The following is a 23,614-nucleotide window of genomic DNA, read 5'->3' on the forward strand; positions in this document are numbered from 1 at the left end:
CAGGGGGGCGTCTCATGCCCCCACCAGTGTGGACTGGCGGGGAGGGGGGCATTCCCAGCACCCACCAGCCATAGCTCTGCCCCGGCGGGGGGTGTGGGGACAGCGCAGGGCCGGGGCGGCGCCGCCGTCTCCTTCTGAGCTGCGCCTTGTGAGGGGTGACGCGGGCGGCGGGGGAGGGCGCTGGGCCAAGGGGCGGGTGCGCGCGGCGGCCGGGCCACCCCAGGGCGCTTGATGGGCGCAGCGTGCCGCAGGCTGCTGTACGGAGCCGGGCGGCCGGGCGCAGGGGCTGCGGGGCTCCCCGCCCTTCCCTCCCGGCTCGCGCGAGGACCCGGCTCGGCGCGCCCCCCGCTCGCCCCCCGCGCGGCGCTCCGGCTGCTCCAGCCCGGCGCAGCCCCCTTCTCCCTCGGCCGGCGCTGGGGTTGGGCCCGGGCCCCGGCCTTCATCGCCTCGCCTCACTTCCTGTGCGCCGGCCCCGGGGCGGGGCTCGTTCCTTTCACCGCGGCCGCCGACCAGCGCAGCGGCTCCCTTCCCGAGCTCCGCGGGGAACAGCCGGAGGAAATGCCCGCAGCCGCCCTCCTTGCAGCCGACAGCGAGCCCGAGACCCCCCGGGAAGGCGAGGCCGCCCGGGCGGGCCGGAGGAGGAAGCACAAGGTAGCGGAGATGGAGGCGGAAACATTGGGGAAGAGAAGCCACCTGAGCCGGGACCCCCGGGCGGGGTGGGGGCGCGAGCGGCTGGGTGGGGCCCGATCCCAGCCGGCCGGAGGGAGAACCGGGCCCCAGGGTCCCCGCACAGACCCGTGCTGTGCCGGAGGCTCCTCGTGCTATTCGCCGCTTGGCCTCCATTGCTGCGCCACGTGGGCGCCTCGCGTCCGGATCGCGGCTGTGGGCGCCGCCGGGCGGGGTGAGCGGAGACCCCGGCACCGCTGGTTTGCCGCTGAACAACCAGTGGCGCTCGCCAACCTGCCATCCCGATGGTCTGGCGCATCTCTGCCCCCTTGTCAGTCTCCCCGGGGACGAGAAAGGTGCCAGCCCTGGGCTGTGTCAGACACAGAGCGTGTGTGTTCTCTAGCCAGAGGGCCTCCACCGAGCGCGCCCTGTCACCGTCCCCGAAGGAGTCTGGCCCTAGGGTATATGTGTACTGGGAGGTGTGATTCCCAGCGTGAGTAGAATGGCTTGGGCTAGCTCTGCTCTAAGTCGGGCTCTATAAATAGCAGTGTGGTCCTTGTGGCATTGGCAGTGGCTTGGGCTAGCCAGCCACCTGAGCTCAGAGCCAGGGGGTTGGGTGGGATCGGACTGGGGCAGCTTGATCTTCTACACTTTCCACAGTATGCATCCGATGAAGTGAGCTGTAGCTCACGAAAGCTTATGCTCAAATAAATTGGTTAGTCTCTAAGGTGCCACAAGTACTCCTTTTTTTCTTGTGTAAGCCATTACCTGTGTCACAATTCCAGGCTGCTGTTTTCAGAGTGTTAGTTTGAGCACTGCTAGTGTGAGTCTATCTACTCCTGGGGTAATCACATCTTTCAGCTGCAATGTAAATATCCCACCCTTTAAGATTATAGTGTCCCCAATTAGGTGACAGCACATTTATACATGTTAATCCCACCCCATCCCAAATGACTTTTGTGAAATGGAGATCTCTAAATGTCAGTGCCTAGAAGCTCGAGATTTGGTTTAATATCTTGCTCCAGTGGATAGAATAGGGCATTAGACTGGGACTCAGTAGAGAGTTCTGTTCCTGATGCTGCCACTAATCTGCTGCATAAGGTTGGGTAAATCACATCGCCTGGTGCCTCTGTTTCCCCTCCCATCCTTTGTCTGTGGTGTCTGTTTTGATTGTACATGCTTCAGGATAAGAAAGATATGCCTGTATGGTGCCTAGTAAAATAGAGTTCCAAAGTCATTTGGGGCCTGTAGGGGCGTCCGTCATACAAATAATAATTACATCTGGTAATCGTGAGCGAGTAAACAGGTAGGTTCATATGACACTAATTCATCCACTATTAGCCTAGGAAGAATCTGGTTCTCCTCATATTCAATACTTCGATTGCTTGAGAACTGATACAGAATACTAACTGTGACTGAAAATTCTCTTGCAATATGGGGTGGTTTAATTAAAATGGGGTATGGCCCTGCCGGAGAGATTCTGATGACAAAGGAATCCTGCTCTCCCTGAAGAGGATCAGGCATCACAGATGAAAAGTCTAAAGACATTTTACTTTTCTTCATATACTTTGTTTTTTTGTCCTTTTCTGTTTGATGTTGTTGTCTCTCTGAAGGATAAAAAAGAGAAGAAATCTAAACGCCGCAATAAATCCAAGGAGCTGAAATCCCAAACAGAGGAAAATGAACTATCTGAAGATGACCTTGAGCCTCCTAAACCCAAAAAGAAGAAAAAAGTTAAAGAAAAAGTGAATCAAGAGATTGAAGAAAACAGCCCAGAGGACAAGGTGAAATCCTTGTCCATGAACAATGGCATTGTCCACTCAAAAGCTCAGTGTAATTCCAGTGAAGCATCAAGTGCAGAATATGACAGTGACCAAGAGCCAGTAAAGGTACACACTGAAACCCTGAATTTTACCTGCTTTAAAAATGTAATCTACCGGTCTTGCTTGGTGGAAGTGCTCAGCGCTGCTAGGAAATATCTTGCGTGTCATCCCTGGTCCTAGCAGAGGATAATAGATTCTGTGCGTGCAGCACAGAATTCACGATCCAGGAGGAGGGGATGCTAAAGTAGCTTTAAGTTTAAGCAGCCTTTAAGCTCTCTTGTTTTTGGTCTGGTCTGGTGGGTGGAGCAGCCCTGATATAATTTGGGCTGCCTATGGTACAGCCTGTCCCCAGCTGACTGTGGGCAGCAGCTCTGCCAAGAATCTCTGCAGTGCTGTACAGTCCACATACTCCCACCCCCCCCCAATCCCTGCCAGGGTTTACAAAAGGGTCCTCATAAAACAGTTTATGGCTGTATTCCTCAGTTCTTGCTCTGCAAACAATTCTCCCCATGCCGGGTCCAGGGCTTTTAGACCCCTTTGCCCTGCATACAGGGGTCAAAATGCAAGGGGTAAATCTCACCATTGATCTGTAAATCCATCTCCTGCCAAGGAAGGATATATATGGTTTGTTTACACTGGTAAATTTACTGATATGATTATACTGGTATAACTCAGTGTTGTTATATCTTATTCTGGAACAAGAGTGTGCACTTGGGGAGTTACACTGGTATAATTAAGACAGTAAATTTTCCTGTGTAGGCAAGTCCATAGCGTTCATGCCAGAAAATATCAGACATTAATCTGATTTTTGTATCAGGCTGAGAAAGGAATATTACAAAAGGAGAGCATGCCACTTATGGGAATGAGCATGGAGTGCCTTCTGTTGCTCTCTCCTGTTTGATCAGAGTCTTGTTGAGACGTTTCAGAGAGACCTTGCTCACTGAGTTTACCTCTTGTATATATTGCTGGGTCTTGCAGCTCTTCTGTTTATTGCATGCTACATAGGGAAGTATATGTCAACAGTAGAGTGTTTTTGTAGATCACCTGTAGTTTGTTTTCAATTTCTGTAGCAGAAGTTGGGTAGCTAATTTCAAGTTAGTCAATTTAGTGGATAATTTAAATTAAAATATTTATTTGCAAAATCTCTGAGAAAGTTCCATCATCCAGAAATGTTCTTTACTGGATAATATATGCTAATAGTGAATATGTGTTTGTTTTTTGTTTCTACTGCATTTGGCAGAACAATTTTCTAATGTTTTCCAGGGGTGAGTTAAAAAATATTAATTAGCAAAAGGAACACAAATAGTCCAAGTGTATACACACAATGTAATAGCAGCCTGAGGTGCAAGGGCCAATGTGGTTGCCCTGCATTTATCAAGGTTGTAAAATGACTTTGAGGGTCTCCTTTTCCCCCATATACCCAGGGGATCATGGGTGAGACTGTTCTGGAGAAGTTTTTTTTTTTTCTTTTCTTTTGGGTTAAAATGTTGTGGAACTCAGTAGTATAGTAAAATGACTGTCTCCTTGTGCCTAATCTGTTGCTTTATTTTAATTTAACAGCAGTTGACAGAAGAGGAGAAAGAAGGTGCCTTCTCTAATTTCTCTATTTCCAAAGAAACAACTGAGCTTCTTAAAGGTAACTTCTGTGGAGAAGAAATTTACTAACAAAAAGGTGGTTCCAAATAGATTGCAAGTATCTTTTTAAATAATGTGCCGAAAGCCATTCTGTATTAGTGACACAAGCAGGGATGGAAACCAGAAGGCCTGACTCTCACACCCCACTGTAACCACTAGGCACCTTTGCTCCCATTAATGAGGGTTTCACATTTACACGATTTCAAGTGCAGTCTCATCAAGGCAGAATCATTTCCTCTGTGATACCGTTGCTTCTAGATATAAACTGTGGGAAGACAGTTGCTTTTTTTTTAGGGCTGTCAAGCGATTAAAAAGATTAATTGTGCAATTAAAAAAATTAATTGTGCTGCTAAACAATAATAGAATACCGTTTATTTAAATATTTTTGGGTTTTTTTTACATTTTCAAATATATTGATTTCAGTTATAACACAGAATACAAAGTGTACAATGTTCACTTTATATTTTTGATTACAAATATTTTCACTGTAAAAAGCAAAAGAAATAGTATTTTTCAGTTCACCAAATACAAGTACTGTATGCAATCTCTTTATCATGAAAGTTGAACTTGCAAATGTTGAATTTTTACAAGAAAAAACTGCATTAAAAAATAAATCAATGTAAAACTTTAGAGCCTACACGTCCACTCAGTCTTACTTCAGCCAATCACTCAGACAAACAAGTTTGGTTACAATTTGCAGGAGATAATACTGCCTGCTTCTTGTTTACAGTTTCGCCTGAAAGTGAGAACAGGTGTTCGCATGGTACTGTTGTAGCTGGTGTTGCAAGTTATTTATTTGCCAGATGTGCTAAAGATTCGTATGTCCCTTCATGCTTCAACCACCATTCCAGAGGACATACATCCATGCTGATGATGGGTTCTGGTCGATAACAATCTAAAGCAGAGTGGACCGATGCATGTTCATTTGCATCATCTGAGTCAGGTGCCACCAGCAGAAGGTTGATTTTCTTTTTTGGTGGTTCGGGGGGAGGGATAGCTCAGTGGTTTGAGCATTGGCCTGCTAAACCCAGGGTTGTGAGTTCAATCCTTGAGGGGGCCATTTGGGATCTGGGGCAAAAATTGGGGATTGGTCCTGCTTTGAGCAGGGGGTTGGACTAGATGACCTCCTGAGGTCCCTTCCAACCCTGATATTCTATGATTCTGTAGTTTCCGCATCAGAGTGTTGCTCTTTTAAGACTTCTGAAAGCGTGCTCCACACCTCGTCCCTCTCAGATTTTGAACAGCACTTCAGATTCTTAAACCTTGGGGCCCATTGCTGAGCCTATTTTTAGATATCTCACATTGGTACCTTCTTTGAGTTTTGTCAAATCTGCTGTGGAAGTGTTCTTAAAACAAACAACGTTTTCTGTGTCATCGTCCGAAACTACTATAACACAAAATATATGGCAGAATGCAGGTAAAACAGAACAGGCGACCTACAATTTTCCCCCAAGGAGTTCAGTCGCAGATTTAATTAACACATTTTTTTTAAACGAGCGTCATCAGCATGGAAGCATGTCCTCTGGAATGGTGGCTGAAGCATGAAGGGGCATACGAACGTTTAGCATATCTGGCACGTAAATACCTTGCAATGCCGGCCACAAAAGTGCCATGCGAATGCATGTTCTCACTTTCAGGTGACATCGTAAATAAGAAGCAGGCAGTAAATGTGAACAAACTTGTTTGTCTGAGTGATTGGCTGAACAAGAAGTAGTACTGAGTGGACTTGTAGGCTCTAAAGTTTTACATTGCTTTGGTTTTGAGTGCAGTTATATAACAAAAGTACAATCTACGTTTGTAAGTTACAGTTTCATGATAAAGAGATTGCACTATAGTACTTGTATGAGGTGAATTGAAAAATATGATTTCTTTTTACAGTGCAAATATTTGTAATAAAAATAATAAGTGAGCATTCTTCTATTCTGTATTTTGTATTCTGTCTTGTAATAGAAATCAATGTATTTGAAAATGTAGAAAAACATCAACAAATATTTAATACATTTCAATCGGTATTCTATTGTTTAACAGTGCAGTTAATTTTTTTGAGTTAATTGACAGCCTTACTTTTTTTTTCTCCTCTGATTAGCATTGTGTTGTGAGGTTGTCACTTATATTGTCTATTGTAACTTCTATATCTGTTTCTGCGTACTATTTTCTGAAAAACTATCCCATTTTATATATGTGCATATTATTTCTTCAAGGGGTAGTACTTTAAATTATCTTTATTAAATCTAATTTATAACTGGTCATCTGTCTCAACTTTTAGATCATTTGGCAATTTTGATCTCTTCTCTCTGATCTGCTATCCTAGATTAGTATATTCTGTGAATTTAATCACTATGGAGTTCACATTATTCTGATCGTTGAGTATTGGTAGAGTTTAAAGCAACACACAGGAATCCATTTTAAACTTTCCTTGTTCTGAAGTCACACCATTAATAATTTGTATGTACTACTGGCCAGTTTTTACCCACCCTAATGTTTTCCTCTTTGTACAGCATCTTTCAAACTTCTGCAAGTTTTAATGTGCTTCTGTGTTTAAAAACAAAAAAAGTCCCACAACCTTGACTGATATCAAAGTCAGTTGCATGTACTGTTGCTGTTCTGTACCAGACGTAGCAAAAAATGGTTGTTTACCCCAGATATCAAATCTTGCTCCCAGAAAAAGATTAAAAAAATGTTTTGCCAAGTATAGTAGAAATGAAAACAAATGTGTATTTACTATTTGCACCCACTGTCAGATGCAGGACTTGCCATGATCTGTCTCATGAATTCGGTTTGCTTTTCATTATCATACAAAAGGGCTTTCAGATGTCTATCTCAGCTTATTGTGGATTCACAGCACCTTTTAATAAAGGTATATTGAACTGTCTTGTAGCTCGAGGAGTAAAGTACCTGTTTTCTGTGCAAGCGAAGACCTTCCAGCCCATATATGATGGCAAAGATGTGATAGCTCAGGCTCGAACTGGAACTGGGAAAACATTTTCTTTTGCTGTTCCTTTGATTGAAAAACTTCAGGGAGACACACTGGAGAGGAAGAGAGGCCGCATACCAAAGGTAATTTAGCCACTTAAGGACTCACTGATGGCTTAAATTATGGCAATATTTGAAAGTGATTTTTATAATTGTTTTTGGTTCTTATTAAAAATATCCCCTTCTTTCTTCCCACTTACTCCCTTTTTTAAATGCTCCTTCTGATCCTGGAAAACATTCTTCAAAATAGGGTTTACAAAATGACACTTCTTCACAGTATCCTAATGATGACTAAGTACACAGCTTTATGATTCTTTGTGATTATGTTGCATTCATTGTGTAATAGGCTGAAAAGAGGGAGTGCATATCTGCTGTATTCATATGAGCATATACAAATATTCTGCTCTTAGCTGCCTAGTGAGCAGGTTTCTTGTATGGTTTGATACCTCTCCTACTCATAAAAATGAAGCAGACCGGCAAACTGGTGTTATCCCAAATTATTCTTGCCCCTGTATATAAACTACAGGCTGACACTTGCTTTTTCCCTCCACATTGGGACAGCTTAAGTTATGATTTCAAGTCCTGGCATAAATGTTCTTTATGCTTATATTTAAGCAGGTGATTTAACTGGTAGTGCACTATAAAGGGGTATTGTCAAGGTTGGTCTGTTTATAGTTAGTCCAACCAGCTTTGTTGTGGTTTGTGGAATAAAAACACATCTCTTCCATCCTTCTGCCATGCCTTTAGAGTACACATTATATAATATTGTCTGAAAGATTTGTAAGAATATTATTCACTGGTTGATATTATCTTTTAACTCTTACGGACTAACAATTGCAATTCATTTGGGAGGTGGGGAGAGTGATCGCTCACTAGAATGCTTCAAACTTCAGTGTTTTATTTAAAATAAATTAAATAGCAGCTCTCTTGTTATCCCAAAATTTTGGTTTATGCACCTTTTTGTCCTTTAATACTGAACTGCGCATTGGTCATCATCGTAATTTTAGAAAATTTATAGATTTAGAGAGCTATCTTATTGTGTACAGTTCTTTTTCGACTATCTTAATTGTACTGTCCTCAGCTATTAAATATGGGTGCCACTCAGGAACAACGAGGCAACCTGATCTAGACAAATGAATACAGGATTGGGAGTCAGAAATTCCTGATTTTTATAATCCCATTTCTGTTGATAACTTATTGTGTAGCCTTGGGCAAGTCACTTGACTTCTTTGCCTCAATTTCTTGATCTGTATTATGAGTCAGACACTTACCTGTCTTTCAGAGATGTTTGAGAATTAATTACTAGTGTGTTAAAGCATTTCAGACTCCTAAATAGCTAAATAAGCGTGAAGTATATTACAGAGACACTGCTGTTATGCAAGAAATATCAATGAAAGTTACATTTTTAAAAGGCTTCATTAGGTGTATTTTATAATTCAAGGCATAATTATGGTGTAACTATTGCTAAACTTTTAGTCTGCCTTAAGTCATCCTCCTTGGTGGTGGGGAGGAAAGTGTGGCAAAAAGAATGGTCTGCACCATACTTCTGAAGAATCTGGAAATCCTAGAGCAAGGGTGGGCAAACTTTTTGGCCTGAGGGCCACATCGAGGTTGCGAAACTGTTTGGAGGGCCAGGTAGGGAAGGCTGTGCCTCCCCAAACACCCTGGCCCCGCCCCCTGACTGCCCCCCTCAGAACCCCCGACCCATCCATCACCCCCTGCACCTTGTCCCCTGACTGCACCCCCTATCCAAGCCCTGCTGCTCCCCATCCCCTGACTGCCCCCGGAACCTCCTACCCCTTATCCGTCCTCCCTGCCCCCTTACCATGCTGCTCAGAGCTGCAGGAGCTCACAGCCACACTGCTGCACTCCTTGGCAGGAGCAGTGGGCCACAGCGCTGGCGGCTCAGTGAGCTGACGCCTTGGCGGAGGGGGAACAGCAGGGGAGGGGCCAGGGGCTAGCCTCCCCGACCGGGAGCTCAAGGGCTGGGCAGGACGGTCCCGCGGGCTGTAGTTTGCCCACCTCTGTCCTAGAGAGATCTCTCTAATTATATTTTCTGTACGCTGTCATTTAGCAATGATACCAGAGTAACTGTTTTTATTAATCGTTTTCTTGGTGCTTAAAATCTGGTTATGCTAACCTATGTGTCCTTGAAATGTGATAGCAACAAAATGGACATAGAAAAATAACTATAACAGCAAGAATTAACACTGGATAACTAAGAAAATTCAACTAATATCATGGGCAAATAAATGAATAGTAAATTTAAAGGTAAAGGTTCACATAAGTGTGAGGCACTTTATCTAACCTGTTCTGTGGGACATGAGACCCATACAATTGCAGGTGGCTCTCCTTTGATTTGTTCTGTGACCAAGGTTAGTGGAAGGGATCAGACCAGCTTTCAGTAGTGCATAAATCTGGGTTCTGCTAACTTTGGCCCAAGCTTTCTTTGAGGTCCATAGCGCTGGATAGCTCGTTGTGGCTCCCAAGTCAACACCAGTGCTAGCTTGGAGAAAGCTATGGCCGGTTCTGCTTGTTTGTACTGTTTATGAAAGCCATGGTGTACCAATCTCCTTCTGGCTGAGAGTGTGATCTGAATGATGATGAGGAGGAGCTTGGAGACCATCGTGCTGAATGTGGCATAAAACCACAGCTGATTACAAACAGGAGAAAATTCAAGGGGACAGCGTCAGATCAACTTTGCAGCACAGCTTACCTGATAGGGTGGGGAATTTGATACCAATCACCAAGTGGCTGCATTTCTGATGGTTTTATCATTCTGTCCAGGTGCTAGTTCTTGCTCCAACGAGAGAGCTGGCAATCCAGGTAGCCAGGGACTTTAAGGATGTCACAAAGAAACTCACAGTGGCTTGTTTTTATGGAGGAACTCCATATAATGGACAAAGTAAGTACATGTTTAGAAGTCGCTTTGATATCTGCTGTTATTTCATGAGAATCATTCAGGGAATAAAACTGGCTATTTTCCTTAAGGTTTCACTTCAGTAAAAAACTGAAATTGTTTAAAAAAGAAAAGGTAGTTCAAGTTGGGTCCATCTCTACCAAAAGAATCCTAGGGGATCGCTATCCAAATGTATAATTTATTTTCTTCAGAAGTTATAACATTTGCTTTAAATTTATAAAGAAATAATCTTGTTCCTGAGTGGATGAACGCTGGGGCCAGATGACTGTCCAAGGAAAGCAGAGTGCTCATTTTAAACCCCAAGTGATGGTGTTCCAGTTTAGAGGGTAGTGAAACTGAACAAATCAAACCATTTCTTGTCTATTCATTTGTGCCTGCCATCTTATCATAGAATATCAGAGTTGGAAGGGACCTCAGGAGGTCATCTAGTCCAACCCCCTGCTGAAAGCAGGACCAATCCCCAACTAAATCATCCCAGCCAGGGCTTTGTCAAGCCTAACCTTAAAAATATCTAAGGAAGGAAGGATATTGTAATGTTGCTTTCAGCTTCAGTAGTTTGTGGCTCAGATACCTCAAATGTGATTGGAGAGCATGTTAAGGAGCTCAGCCTTGAACTTGCCACTTGACGTCAGCACTGTAGAATGACAGCAAGAACTGCAGAAGAAATGATTGGCTAGATTGTCATGTTTTTATTTAAAAAAAAAAAAAATGGGAACTCAGTTGGGAGTAGAGAGACTGTACATTATGATGAAGTCCTGATGGTGTTAAATGTGAATTGAATGAAATGAAATGAAGATTTTGGCAGAAGGCATTCTCGTTAAGTTATCAGTTTTGGTTTTAGGATAGCAGTCCTTATAGAAAGCCACAGACCACCGCCAGGCTCCTTTTACTTGTGACCTAAACTGATTTAATCCTATCTCCAAAAGTGAAAGGTTTAGGGCATTAACAACCTAGTCTTTAAATGAGAAGTATTACTGTAAATTGATAGTAGTTTACCAGCCCTAGAAATTCTGTGATCTTTAAGCATTCTTACACATGTGCTGTTTTGCTGCCCTTTCTTCCAGTTGAACATATTAAAAACGGCATAGACATCTTAGTTGGGACTCCAGGACGAATTAAAGACCACCTTCAGAATGGCAAGCTGGACGTTTCCAATGTGAAGCATGTTGTTTTGGATGAAGTTGATCAAATGTTGGACATGGGCTTTGCTGAACAAGTGGAGGAAATTCTAGCATTTGCTTACAAAAAAGGTAAATACTGAATTTTTATGAGTATTGCATTGTCTGCAAAGTAAATTTTTCTGATGTGTGTGTGTGTGTGTATGTATGTATGTATGTGTGTATGTATTGGAATACTTTTTTGAAGGAAATGGTGGAAGCCTCATCAATTGAAACATTTGAAACTAACATGGTCAAAGCAATAGGAAATATAAGAACATACAGGTGGCCACACTGAATCAAACCAAAGGTCCATCTAGCACAGTATCCTGTCTTCCGACAGTGACCAGTGCGAGATGGTTCAGAGGGCATGTATAAAACAGGCCATTATTGGGAGATCCATCCCCTATCATCCATTTCCAGCCTCTGGCAGTCAGAGGCTAGGAACACCCTAAGCACAGGGTTGCATCCATAACCAGCTTGACTAATAGCCGTTGATGGACCCATGAACTTATCTAGTTCTTTTTTGAGCCCAGTTATACTTTTGGCCTTCACAATATCCTCTGGCAACAAGTTCCAAAGGTTGACTATGTGTTGTGTGAAGAAGTGCTTCCTTTTGTTTGTTTTGAACCTGCTCCCTATTAATTTCGAGTGACCCCTGGTTCTTGTGTTATGTGAGGGGGTAAATAACACTTCCTGATTCGCTTTTTCCATACCAGTCATGATTTTATAGACCCCCATCGTATCCCCCCTTAGTCGTCTCTTTTTCAAGCTGAACGGTCCCAGTCTTTTTAATCCCTCCTCATGTGGAAACTGTTCCATACCTGTACTTGTTTTTATTGCACTTCGCTGTACATGTTCCACTTCTAATATATATATTTTTTAAATGAGGCTACCAGAATTGCATGCAGTATTGGAGGTGTGGGTGTACCATGGATTGATATAGTGCATCGTGATATTTTCTGACTTGTTATCTATGCCTGTACTAATGGTTTCCAACATTGTTAATTTTTTTGACTGCTGCTGCATATTCAGCAGATGTTTTCAGAGAACTATCCACAATGACTCCAAGATCTTTCTTGAGTGGTAACAGCTAATTTAGACCCCACCATTTTGTGTGTATAGTTGAGATTATGTTTTCCAATGTGCATTACTTTGCATTTATCATCACTGAATTTCATCTGCCATTTTGTTGCCCAGTCACCTAGTTTTGTGAAACCCCTTTGTAACTCTTCACAGTCTGTTTTGGACTTAATTATCTTGAGTAATTTTATATTGTCCGCACATTTTTCCACCTCACTGTTTACCCCTATCTCCAGATCATTTGACTATGTTGAACAGCACTGGTCCTGCTACAGATCTGTGGGAGACAGCACTATTTACCTCTCTCCATTCTGAAAACTGATCATTTATTCCTACCCTTGGTTTCCCATCTTTTAAGCAGTTAATGATCCCTTCCCTCTTATCCCATGACTGCTTACTTTGCATAAGAGCCTTTGGTGAGAGACCTTATCAAAGACTTTCTGAAAGTCCAAGTGCACTATATTGATTGGATCACCCTTGTCCACATGTTTGTTGACCCTCCTCAAAGAATTCTAATAGATTGGTGAGGCATAATTTCTCTTTACAAAAGGCATGTTGACTCTCCTCCAACAACTTGTGTTTACCTGTGTCTGATAATTCTGTTGTTTACTGTAGTTTTAACCAATTTGCCTGGTATTGAAGTTAGGTTTACTGACCTGTAATTGCCAGGATAGCCTCTGGAACCTTTTTTAAAAATTGTCACATTAGAAGCTGATTTATGTGATAGGCTACATATCACACACATGTTGTAGGAAATGATTTGCATTGATAGAGGGTCGACTGTCTAGCGGTAACCTGCATCTCTGTTCCAATGCGTGTTCCTGTCCAGTTGGTCCTGAGGGATCTATAAGAATAGGCTGTGCATTTTGTAGTGACAGCTGCTGAATGTTAAGCTGTCTTATTTGGAATAGGACATCAAGTCTGTTGCATGATAATAGAGTGAATGTGCTGAGCATCATGCTGAAAATAATAGTAAACCATCAGTTGAGTTCCTCCTTTTGTCTTGCTCTGATTCAAATCATTGGGAATTTTGCTATTGACTTAAATGGGGAGCAGTTTTGGTCCCGTTGATACTTAATCAATTTTTTCCCACTTTTAATCATTATACTTTGATTATTGTAGCTGATCAATATTAAAATTACATACTTCTCCATCTCCTATATACATTTATTAGCCTTCTCAAAATTTTGAAATTTATGCTTATTGCTTTGTAACTAGTCCTTATAACATGGAATCTGTAATGAAACATCAGTTCTTACGTTGTAATACTACTTGGATTATTGATAGTGATGTGTTGTTTCAAAGATTCTGAAGACAACCCTCAAACACTGCTGTTTTCTGCAACTTGTCCACACTGGGTGTATGATGTAGCTAAAAAATACATGAAATCTAGATATGAACAGTTTGACCTTATTGGAAAGAAGACTCAAAAGACGGCTATGACTGTAGAGGTAAGTAGTTTTGTTACTGAGTGGTATAGGTGCTAGGGATACATAGTATGGATAATATGGGTTATGGTTCTGATCTTCAAAAGCTATGATATTACAGTAACTAAAGCTTAATTTTCTTTTGGCAGTGATTAAAATTAACATAAAGCTTTTTGTAAATAATTTTATGTGGGAAAACAAAATTTTTGTTTTCTTGGTTTTTTTTATTTATTTTAAATAAAATCCTAAATATTTTAGAGGATTTTTTAATCAAAATGTTGTCTTTGTGTAAAGAAGTTTAGCTGATATCCTGCTGAATGACAGCAGATATAACATTGGCATATTTTCTTTCCCTAACAGCATTTGGCTATAGAGTGTCACTGGTCTCAGAGAGCAGCAGTTATTGGGGATGTCATTCAGGTTTACAGTGGCAGTCATGGACGGACCATAGTCTTTTGTGAGACCAAAAGGGATGCAAATGAACTGGCCCTGAATGCTTCTATTAAACAGGTATTGATGTCTGAAAAGGTAGTCATGGTTGTAAATATCAAGGCTAGAAATTCCTGAAATGAAGATGGGAGCTCAGCCATACAAATAGAATTTATTGTTGTAGGCTTCATGTTTTGTCAACAAGGCCGGGTTTTTTTGACATTTCAGAAAGCTGCAAGTTTCTCCTCGACCATAACAATGATAACTTCTTTTTGGCTGCAAGATCCTTGGAGACAGGAATTTTATTTTGTGTCTACTGTATGGTGCAAAACACATTGCTGACGCTATCTAATAAGACATAATAAAGGAATAGACATCACAGCTTATATTAACATGCTGTTTGGATTCCTGGTTCTTACAACCATGCGTCATCTGAATAATGGGTATTTGGGATATAGGGTGTCCTATAAACACAGTATGGCATTTACCCTAGGACTGAAAGGCCTACTCACCCTCTAAAAAATCCTCTTGAGCCATTAATTCAGGCCTTGTAGAGTATATTGAGCAGGCCTTCTGCACGTAGATGAATTTTACCCATAATGAATAATAATCCTGGATTCTTACAGAGCAGATATTGTTTTGATGTTGAATGTTAAAATCAAGGAAAAGAGGGAATGGGGAAGTGCATATATATTTAGTATTTAGTTAAATGGGGTTTACTGTACAGGCTAGACATGCTTAGTTCTGTGGGCTTGCTTTTTTCTCTCCTACTTGTGCATGTAGAAATTCTGTGTAGTTCATTCACAGTAAACCAGCTAAATATGCTAGTAACTTCAACAAGGTTGTAGAGTGACACGCACAAACACTTGCGATTTTTATGCTAATATTAACCCTTTGAGGCTAGGTGAGTGTGAAGTTGTGTTGTATTTAATAAATTCTGCTTTTCCATATTGCATTGAGAATTCCCACTTCTGGATCCTGATCTCTTCCCCATTAGACAAATTTAGGCACCACCTCTTTTCTTGCAAATACCAGAGGCAGTTCAGACTTGTCACTTGGGCTTGGCCGTGTCGCTGAAAATTTTGTGCCATGTTCTCTCTTGCCTGTGGGGAGCTCTTCAGGGCAGGGACCTTGGTCTTGATTCTCATCTCATACTAGTTTTATATTTTAAGTTTTTGTATTTTCAACTGAGTTATTCCTGAGTTACACCAGTGAAAGTGAAATCAGGATCAGGTCTCTTGTCTTCATATCGGCCTGTAAAGCATGTAGCACCACGGTTGGTGCTATCTACTGCTGTGAACAGTGTTTTGGGGTTGTAAGGAACAGCAAATTGTGCCAGTGGGTTGCTGCTGCCTAGATACCTCTGTTGGATGAAGTCTTAATGATCTGTTCTTTTGACAGGATGCCCAGTCATTGCATGGTGACATTCCACAGAAACAGAGAGAGATCACATTAAAGGGTTTCAGAAATGGAACATTTGAAGTTCTGGTTGCAACCAATGTAGCTGCCCGTGGTTTAGATATCCCTGAAGTTGACCTGGTCATACAGAGTTCACCCCCAAAGGTAAGAAACGGGTATGCTCTTTTTTTTTTTTAGAAAAAATGAGTCAGCCATTTTTTATATAACAAAACAGCAACAGCAGATGATTACTTTATCTGCTTCAAATTTTTTAAAAAATGTTGATTTACTGGTGGTATGAATTTAAGATTAGTGCTGCAGTGAGTTTTTTTTTCTTTAACTGCAGGTGTAAAATTTTCCTGTTGAGCATTTATTTTTTGATTAAATTAAATGTAGGTGTTTGCCCTCTTTTTTTTTTTTTTAATATTATATCTTCTGAAGCCCTTTTTCAATATTTCTAAATCTATTTTGAATTCCATCTATTTTTCCACTGAAATTTCAGACTGTATGAAGCCTTTAGTCATTTAAGTTTATGATACTTCCAGTCTTTTACCTGAATCTGGTGTTTCTCTTTCCCTCCAAGGTCAGGAGGGTCACTTCATTTCCAAACAGACTTCCGAGAGCACAGTATAGTATCCCTCTTGGAAACCTTTTATTTCACACAGACTGTTGCATTGCGCGAATCAGATTTGTTTTCCGATTTTGCAAGATTAGTTGCTTGGGTTTTGTTGTTCCTTTTTTGGCTAGACACTTCCCTCTTTATTTGAACCTTGCTTTCTCTTTTTAATGTTTACTATCTTTTTGGATAGTTAAACCTGTTGTTATTAACCCTCCTACAAAATCTCCTTATACAGCAGAAATAAGGGAGCTCTGGGTTTTGTTAAAAAAAAAAATCTATAATGCTTTTAAAATTTCTAGATGTTTTGTGAAACCTTCTAGGCCTTTTAATTTTAAAAAACTTAAATGTGTTCATGTTAATTTTTTATTTTTAAAGGATGTGGATTCATATATCCATCGGTCTGGACGCACAGGAAGAGCTGGACGGACTGGAATTTGTATCTGTTTTTATCAGCGAAAGGAAGAAGATCAATTAAGACACGTAGAACAAAAAGCGGTAACCGTCTAGCTTTCTTTGGGGTTTGTTTTTGTTTAATCAGTCATTGAATATCTAAAAATTCAGTGTGCGCATATATTCTTGGGGAACCTCACAGTCAAGTGCTGTGTAAGGCTGCACAGTTCCAACCCAGCAATAGGCAGGGCCTAAAATGGTAATACTAGTCTTTGAAAAGTTTTTACGTACTGTGCTGTGTTGTCTTCTGCAGGTTTTCCTATTCTTCAAATATAACTTTGCCAAGTCTTGTTCATGTGAAACTTTGTATATATACTTTTAAAACTAGTAGTTGGTGTCTGATAGAATGTGGAATGATTACATGTTCTTTCTGTGTACTACAAAAATCTATTTTTAAAGGAGAACTTGAAAGGCTGTTCTGAAAACAATGTCAAAGCATTGAAGGTACTGAATCAGTAACGTGCAGGCTTTTAAATTTACAAATTAAAATGAAATTCTTGAAAATCCTCTCCTATTTCACTTACTTGCCGAGGCTTGCATTTAGAGTTGTATAATCCCTACAAAGATTAGAGGTAGAAATCCCACTTTTTGCATTTCCTATTCTGTTTCAGGGTGTCATTAGCTGCTGAAAGCTAAACAGAGAATTTTGAACCCTAGGTTCTTTCTTTTTGGCATGTATTAAACATTCATCTAAGAACTTGACTTACTTCAGGAGTGTTTAATGGAAAGAGGTAAAAATTATATAGTAAAAGCAGAGCCTTGAACCAAGTATTGTCTCAGTTCTCTGGCCTAATTCTGTCCCTCATGCTTTCAGTTTCCTTTGAGGATTAAATACACTTGCACTGTATGATTAAATTGTTTTCAGTGTCAATCCATTGACATTGCACAAACTGTTATACTGGCTTTTGGCTAAGATCATTGTTATGTCTAAATCTGAGATGTCTTGTGTTGTGGGGTTGGACTCTGATCTAATGAGTCTTTTCCATTTCTAACGTCTTTGATTCAAATATGTGATCAAGACACAGGTACCCACACATAAACAAAAATAGGAATAATTTTAATGTGTTCTATTTTATACAAGAGAGGCTTTTTATAGTTTTTAAATTGTCATGGTTAAATAAAGATTGAACAAAGGATTTCCTGCTTAGGACTAGTAAGGGAATGGTGGCCTTGGAAACAGGACTTGACGAGAGTTTGGTTCTGTTGCGTATTGTAGGAAAAAGACCTTGAGCTCTAATTCATTTTCTTTTCTCAATTTCAGGGCATTACATTTAAGCGTGTAGGTGTGCCTACAGCCACAGATATAATTAAAGCTTCTAGTAAAGATGCTATCAGGTATGTTCATTATCTGTCCACAGTTACGAGATGTCTTGAACTTGTAGAAGAAAAATATATGGAGATGTTGGACTCAATCCTGTTGCGTATACAGTCATACATCTCTCTCTCTCATAAAATCAGTTGCCTTACATGTGCATGCTGGCTGATTTTAGTAAGATATTAGCAGTATGCCCCTGTGTATTTCAGCCCCTCACACAGCAAAATGTCCTGTTTAAAAATATATGTGGTTAAAAGTAACTTTAAATTATAACCTACCAAACCTAACTACAAGTAATAGAATAAAAAATTGCTTACATATAGGGAAACTGAATTATTCCTATCAGTTGTTGATTTTTAAGCATTGTTACTATATTTAGTATAACTAGAATACCCTTTTAGTTAATGTATTTGTTGCAACTCACACCCTGCATTCTATATCAGATTCATTATTAGTGTTGCTGTTTATACTCTGTTCAGTGTGAGTCCTAGCTTTGTACACATCTAACACCTAGTTGGTGGAAATCGCTTCCAGGTGGCATTTTCCTCATGCTTCCCTGCAGGGACTTGCACAGGAATAAAAATTTGACCCCTTTTGGGAGGACACATTCTGTGCTCCTGCCAGGACCAGAGATGCTTGCTGTCGCTCTGGGGACCCTGTGCTCCCCTCTCCTACCCACCCCCACCACAGGATATCCTGTGCTCCCACCACCGGGGACGCTGTGCTCCCCCCTCGACTGGCCCGTTCCTTACCTGACCCAACCCTAGAAATTCTGCTCACTGGCCCGCTACTATTGATTAGGATTGTCACACCATATCATCTCAGCTGCTGATTGGGGGAGGCAGAGAAGAGGATCGGGTGGATGAGCTCTGGAGAACACGGGTTCCTGGAGGAGGGAATCTGGCTCAGGGCTGCAGCTGAGAGCTCTGCCTGGGTGTGCACTGCGAGCAGACATATGGTATGAAACAGGGGTGGGGGGAAAGATACCCTCCCTAAATGGTGCCCCTGCCCCAGGGCCAGAGGAGCTGTCAGCTCCTGACAGCCCTGGGGACTGGAGGAACTTTCTCTTCCCCTGGGGCCAGAGGAGTTTTCCAAAGACAGATAATGATTGGTGGGGTCCGTGCCTATGCTTGGTGTCGTCCCCCCCCCCCATCTCCCCCTCATTCATGCCCCTGCTTCGCTGTCTTGAAAACTTTTTCCCTTTCATATTGTGAGTGATGTGTTGATGCTTTCCGTATGTCATTTTCATACAAGAGAAAGGTGGTTTACTAGTCAGTGTCAAATTTGACTTACTTGAACATACATATCTGATACTTGTAAGTTTGGACCCAAATCTGCCTTCAGTTGTGCATCTACAACAGCCACTGAAGTCAATGATTGCTGCACCTATGTAGGGTCTCCTGTACCCATCAATAACTGCAGCGATAGGATCGACTAGCCAGCCAAATAGGACCTTTCTAAATGTAATATCTATGACTCATAATTAAGATGAATAGGTATAACATTTTATATTTCTAAGAATTTCCTTGACTACAATCTAATAGTTTGTATTTGCTGTATATCAAGAATAAACTTTGCCAGTATAGTATGGTTTAGAAATATTTGTTCAATCAGAGATTGGCAGAGGTTTAATAATATAACTTGAGGGGGTGGATCTGGGGTTGTGACCACCCTGCTCTTCTCATGTTGCTAAATGGGACTGGGAGTTCCAACATGGAAGAGGTTGAGAACCATTTGTCTAGTGAGCTATTGGTATGCACTGCCGTGTTGGAGATGGCAGGTTTAACCCCCCCACCTTTCCTCCCCCAGCTTTGTGCCCTTTGTCAGTGGTAAGTGTCAGTGTGTTGAAGCAGCCTGCTCTGAGAGTAGGAAGTGCTTTGCTCAGCTCATCAGTGACACTATGGTGTGCTACAGAAGGGCATTGGTAGATGCTAAACAGAGATCTGTTTATTGCTCTTGATGAAAGGATGATCACTACAGGACCTTCTGTGTGGAGCATAAATCGGGAATCAGCTTCACTGGTGATACAGAGTATTCTTGGGGCAAAGGGCACTCTCTGCATGTGTTACAGCCTTCTCTTGGGTGGTTAGCTCAAGATTTTCCAAGTGACTGGGTGCCAAACTGGGAGACGCCTCAAAGAGGCTGGATTGTCAGAAGATGGGGACTTGCCACTTCCAGAGTATCAGGCCCCTTTGACAGTACCCAAGACAGGTTTACAAAAATTGAAGCACCAACAATAACTAGTCACTTCTGAAATTCTTGGCCTTAACCTTTGCATTAGTCTTAACAAGTTAATAAAATTTCTCTCACACAATTGAATTTTGTAATGTTGGCTTTCTGTATATTGACCTATCAAATCTTTGTTGTAAATACATAGGTTTTTGCATTCCGTTCCTCCTTCTGCCATCGACTATTTCAAACAGTCAGCTCAGCGGCTGATAGAGGAAAAGGGGGCAGTGGAAGCTCTGGCTGCAGCATTAGCCCATATTTCTGGGGCTACTTCCATTGAACAGCGTTCCTTGCTCAACTCAGATGCGGTAAATAATAATGTTGCATGTCACTACTGTGCTCAAAGCACTGTATGAACTAATCCTCCTAGCACCTCTGTGAGAGGGGTAAATAAGCTATCCATTTTAGAGAGAGAGATTGTGTATTGAATGGTAAGCAGTGTTACAAATATACTGAGTAAGTGTAACAAGACCTGATACCCTTTAGCTCCCTGTGTCTGAAACTGGCCCTCACCATCACTTTCTGGCACCGTTTAGTTATAGAGATTGCTGCCTCCATTCTCCTTTAACGAGGTACTCTCAGGTTGTTAGCCCAGTCCAAACAGAGCTTCCTTGGTTGCTTTCCCAACTAGGTGCCTGAGCTGCAGCTATTGTCGACCTTACATGAAATTCCAGTTTTCTTAACTAAAATCAAATGGTAGTGGCATAGTTCAGAAAACAGAGGAACTTGAAACTAGTGAGTATATTTTCCTTTAACCAGCACTAAGAAAAGGACCCATAAATTGTCTCCGATCTTAATTACAGAAAAGCGTGATATTATCATGGAAAACTTTAGTAAAGTTTTTGAGCCAATAGGATGGTTTTTGCTGCTGGCTTAGTCTGTCTTTCTGGAAAATGTTTCAAGTCCCAGCATATTTCAAGGAAAAAGAGAGTCCAGCAGGTAGTCTCTGGGAGTATATTGTTACAGGGAAGACCCTGTAGAAAAAGCTCTGTCTTTCTTTGATGTGGGCAGGGGCTACCCAACTCCAGTTCATCTTTGTAGGGTAACTGTTTTGAAGTCAGTACAGTAGATTTCATCTTATTACATCGCCATCTGGATTTCCTTTCCTTATATTGGCCTGTACTAAGTTCTCATGTCTCTTCCTTTTGTAATTTTATAAATGGATATTGATGTGCACCTAATAACTGTTCCCCCACTTCCAACAAATATATTCAGTCTAAAGACTGATACCAATGTGTATTTCTAGCTCAACTTCATTTTCTCTTGAAGGCTTTCATTAGCATGCAAATGGAGGGTGCCTTTATTCCAAACAGCCTACTTGTTAGCAGAACAGTAGAGCCTTAAATATTACAGTAGCCACAAAGATTTATATCGGAATTCATATTCGACAGATTGGACACTCTCTGCCACAATCTGGTTTACTCCTTCATTGTAAACACATTTCGCTGTTTATTTGTTTTTAAAGGGCTATGTGACGATGACGTTACAATGTTCGGTAGAGATGCACAGCATTGGCTATGCCTGGCGAGGACTAAAAGAACAGCTTGGTGATGAAATAGACAATAAAATTACCAGAATGCGTTTTCTCAAGGGAAAGATGGTGAGATGGTTTATCCAATTGTTTTGTATGCTTGGTTTATTTTGGGAATTTAAGGGCATCTTCTCCTTTTAATGCAGGTGTTGGCTTCTACCATGACCACTCAAAGTTGTGTCTCTGAGAGGAGGGTGGATTTTTCTACATTTTGCCTCTGTTGTAATCCAATGACAGAGAAGTTAGGACATTCACTTCAGATAGGAACCCATCGTGTTACACTAATGGGTTGAAATTGCTTCTCTTTCATCAATAAAATAGACAAGTTGTTCTTCTCATTGCCCACACTGGTCTGTACATACTTTGAAATCAGCCATTCAGAGATTTGGCTCAGTTGGGTCACTTTACTCCTTCGTGAAGAGCATTGACAAAGAAGTTGCATTGCAGGAAGTTCATGTCCTACCTTTGAACAAATACATTACTTTCGGGAAGTGGGGCTGCTGTCAGTACCAAGCATTTGATTCCTCATTTCTTGGCAAATCTGTCGGAAATAAAAATTTTAGAATATAAAAAGGCACTCTCAAAATAGAGCAGGCACTCTGCTATAGTTGTAGTCTGTTATCGGAAGTTAGTGTTCCAATGTCTCTCTCTTTGGATGCCAGCTTGGAGAGTAAATGAATATTATCTCTGTTGTGTTTAGGGTGTGTGCTTCGATGTCCCTACAGCTGAGCAAAGTCATATACAGGTATGTTCTTCTTGCTGGAGGGCTGTTAGAATCCTTTTGAGGACATTTAAGCCAAATGCTGTAGCTGCTAGTTATATGGTTATACTATGGTAGTATAAGGCTTGCAGTTTTTTGCAGAGAGTCTGAAACTTTTGTGCATGAAGAGGGTTGCACATTCATTATAAAATATACTCTTTCCTGCTGCTCTCATTAACTAAACTTATTTTGCTGCTTCTGACTTTTTGCTTGTCTGTCCATTGCCTTCCTCATCTTTACAAAATCCTGCATTGTTTTCTACATAGTGTCTTGGCCTTTTGGCTGCTGCCCGCTCCGCTAACTGAGGGCATTAATAGTAACCAACTTCCCCTGGGGTGGTTCTCTCCTTCGTCCCATGACTGTGAATTGTAAGGGTTTTAAAGACGAATGTTGACCCTTGTCCATAAGATGGATCTGATGAACTAGTTTGGTGAGGATTAGGTTGGTTTTGGAATAACTTCTACGAATATGCAGGCATGCAAATTCAGTTCTTACGTTTTCATGATTTCTTTAAATGCATTCAACTTGTTTGATCAGGAGCAATGGCAAGATTCAAGACGCTGGCAGCTGACCGTAGCAACGGAGTTACCTGAGCTAGAAGAAACTCCGCGTGAAGCAGGCCGAGGTTTCTCTAACTTCAGGAATGGGAGGCAAGAAGGCGGTGGCTTTAACAAAAATAACAGATTCAAAAACGGAGGTCAGAAACGAAGTTTTCACAGAGCATTTTAGTAACTAATTCAGTTGATGTAGCTATGGGACTACATAATGCCTGCTTTGTTGAAATTAAAATCTATTGAACTTTCCCTTTTGTTTTTGTTACTTGTTAAACCAGTCATTTTTCTGTAAGTGAGGATGGCGACAAAATCTACTTGCTGAAGTGACATAAAGTTCATTTTAAAAGAAGATCTTGCTGTTTTCTTCCACTGACTTCCATTCCTGATGGACATGTTTGAAATGTGTAGCTTTAAAAATATAAGCCAACAATTCACACTTTTGAATGAAATCCCTTTCTGCCTATATGTATCAGGACTGAGTGTCACACTAAGAACCTGCCTCTTTGGGTATGTCTGCACAGCAGCTGTGAATGACTGACTCGCATTAAAACACTAAAAATAGCAGCATGGACGTTGCAAAGCCCAAGCTCCAGCCCAAGCCACCACTGTGTTTTTAGCATGAGCCCTACTAGTGCAAGTCTGCCT

General features: G+C 41.3%; 1 protein-coding gene across 4 annotated transcripts; it reads left to right on the top strand.

Moving 5' to 3' along the window:
• Positions 1-216: 216 nt before the first annotated feature.
• On the top strand, positions 217-23,318 carry LOC102939494 (nucleolar RNA helicase 2). Of its 4 annotated transcripts, none has more exons than XM_037903624.1 (15): positions 217-651; positions 2,280-2,555; positions 4,050-4,125; positions 7,003-7,181; positions 9,885-10,002; positions 11,082-11,267; positions 13,545-13,708; positions 14,045-14,194; positions 15,515-15,676; positions 16,506-16,625; positions 17,842-17,915; positions 20,273-20,432; positions 21,590-21,724; positions 22,356-22,400; positions 22,953-23,318. In XM_037903624.1, exons 1-15 carry the CDS (start codon positions 232-234, stop codon positions 23,142-23,144), a joined length of 2,457 nt encoding a protein of 818 aa, XP_037759552.1. In that variant the 5' UTR covers positions 217-231; the 3' UTR covers positions 23,145-23,318. The 4 variants fall into 4 exon arrangements, with proteins under 4 accessions (XP_037759552.1, XP_037759555.1, XP_037759554.1 ...); XM_037903627.1 differs by having other exon boundaries at positions 13,563-13,708; XM_037903626.1 differs by having other exon boundaries at positions 4,053-4,125.
• Positions 23,319-23,614: the final 296 nt, after the last annotated feature.

Source organism: Chelonia mydas, chromosome 7 (assembly GCF_015237465.2).
Source record: "Chelonia mydas isolate rCheMyd1 chromosome 7, rCheMyd1.pri.v2, whole genome shotgun sequence".
Lineage (NCBI taxonomy): Eukaryota > Metazoa > Chordata > Testudines > Cheloniidae > Chelonia > Chelonia mydas.

Excerpts from the sequence above, each read along its gene's own strand:
- LOC102939494 (XM_037903624.1), top strand. The coding sequence starts at position 232 with ATGGGCGCAGCGTGCCGCAGGCTGCTGTACGGAGCCGGGCGGCCGGGC. Across the intron at positions 7,182-9,884 it reads AGAGAGGCCGCATACCAAAG|GTGCTAGTTCTTGCTCCAAC; the intron begins GTAATTTAGCCA and ends CATTCTGTCCAG. Across the intron at positions 21,725-22,355 it reads GTTTTCTCAAGGGAAAGATG|GGTGTGTGCTTCGATGTCCC; the intron begins GTGAGATGGTTT and ends TGTTGTGTTTAG.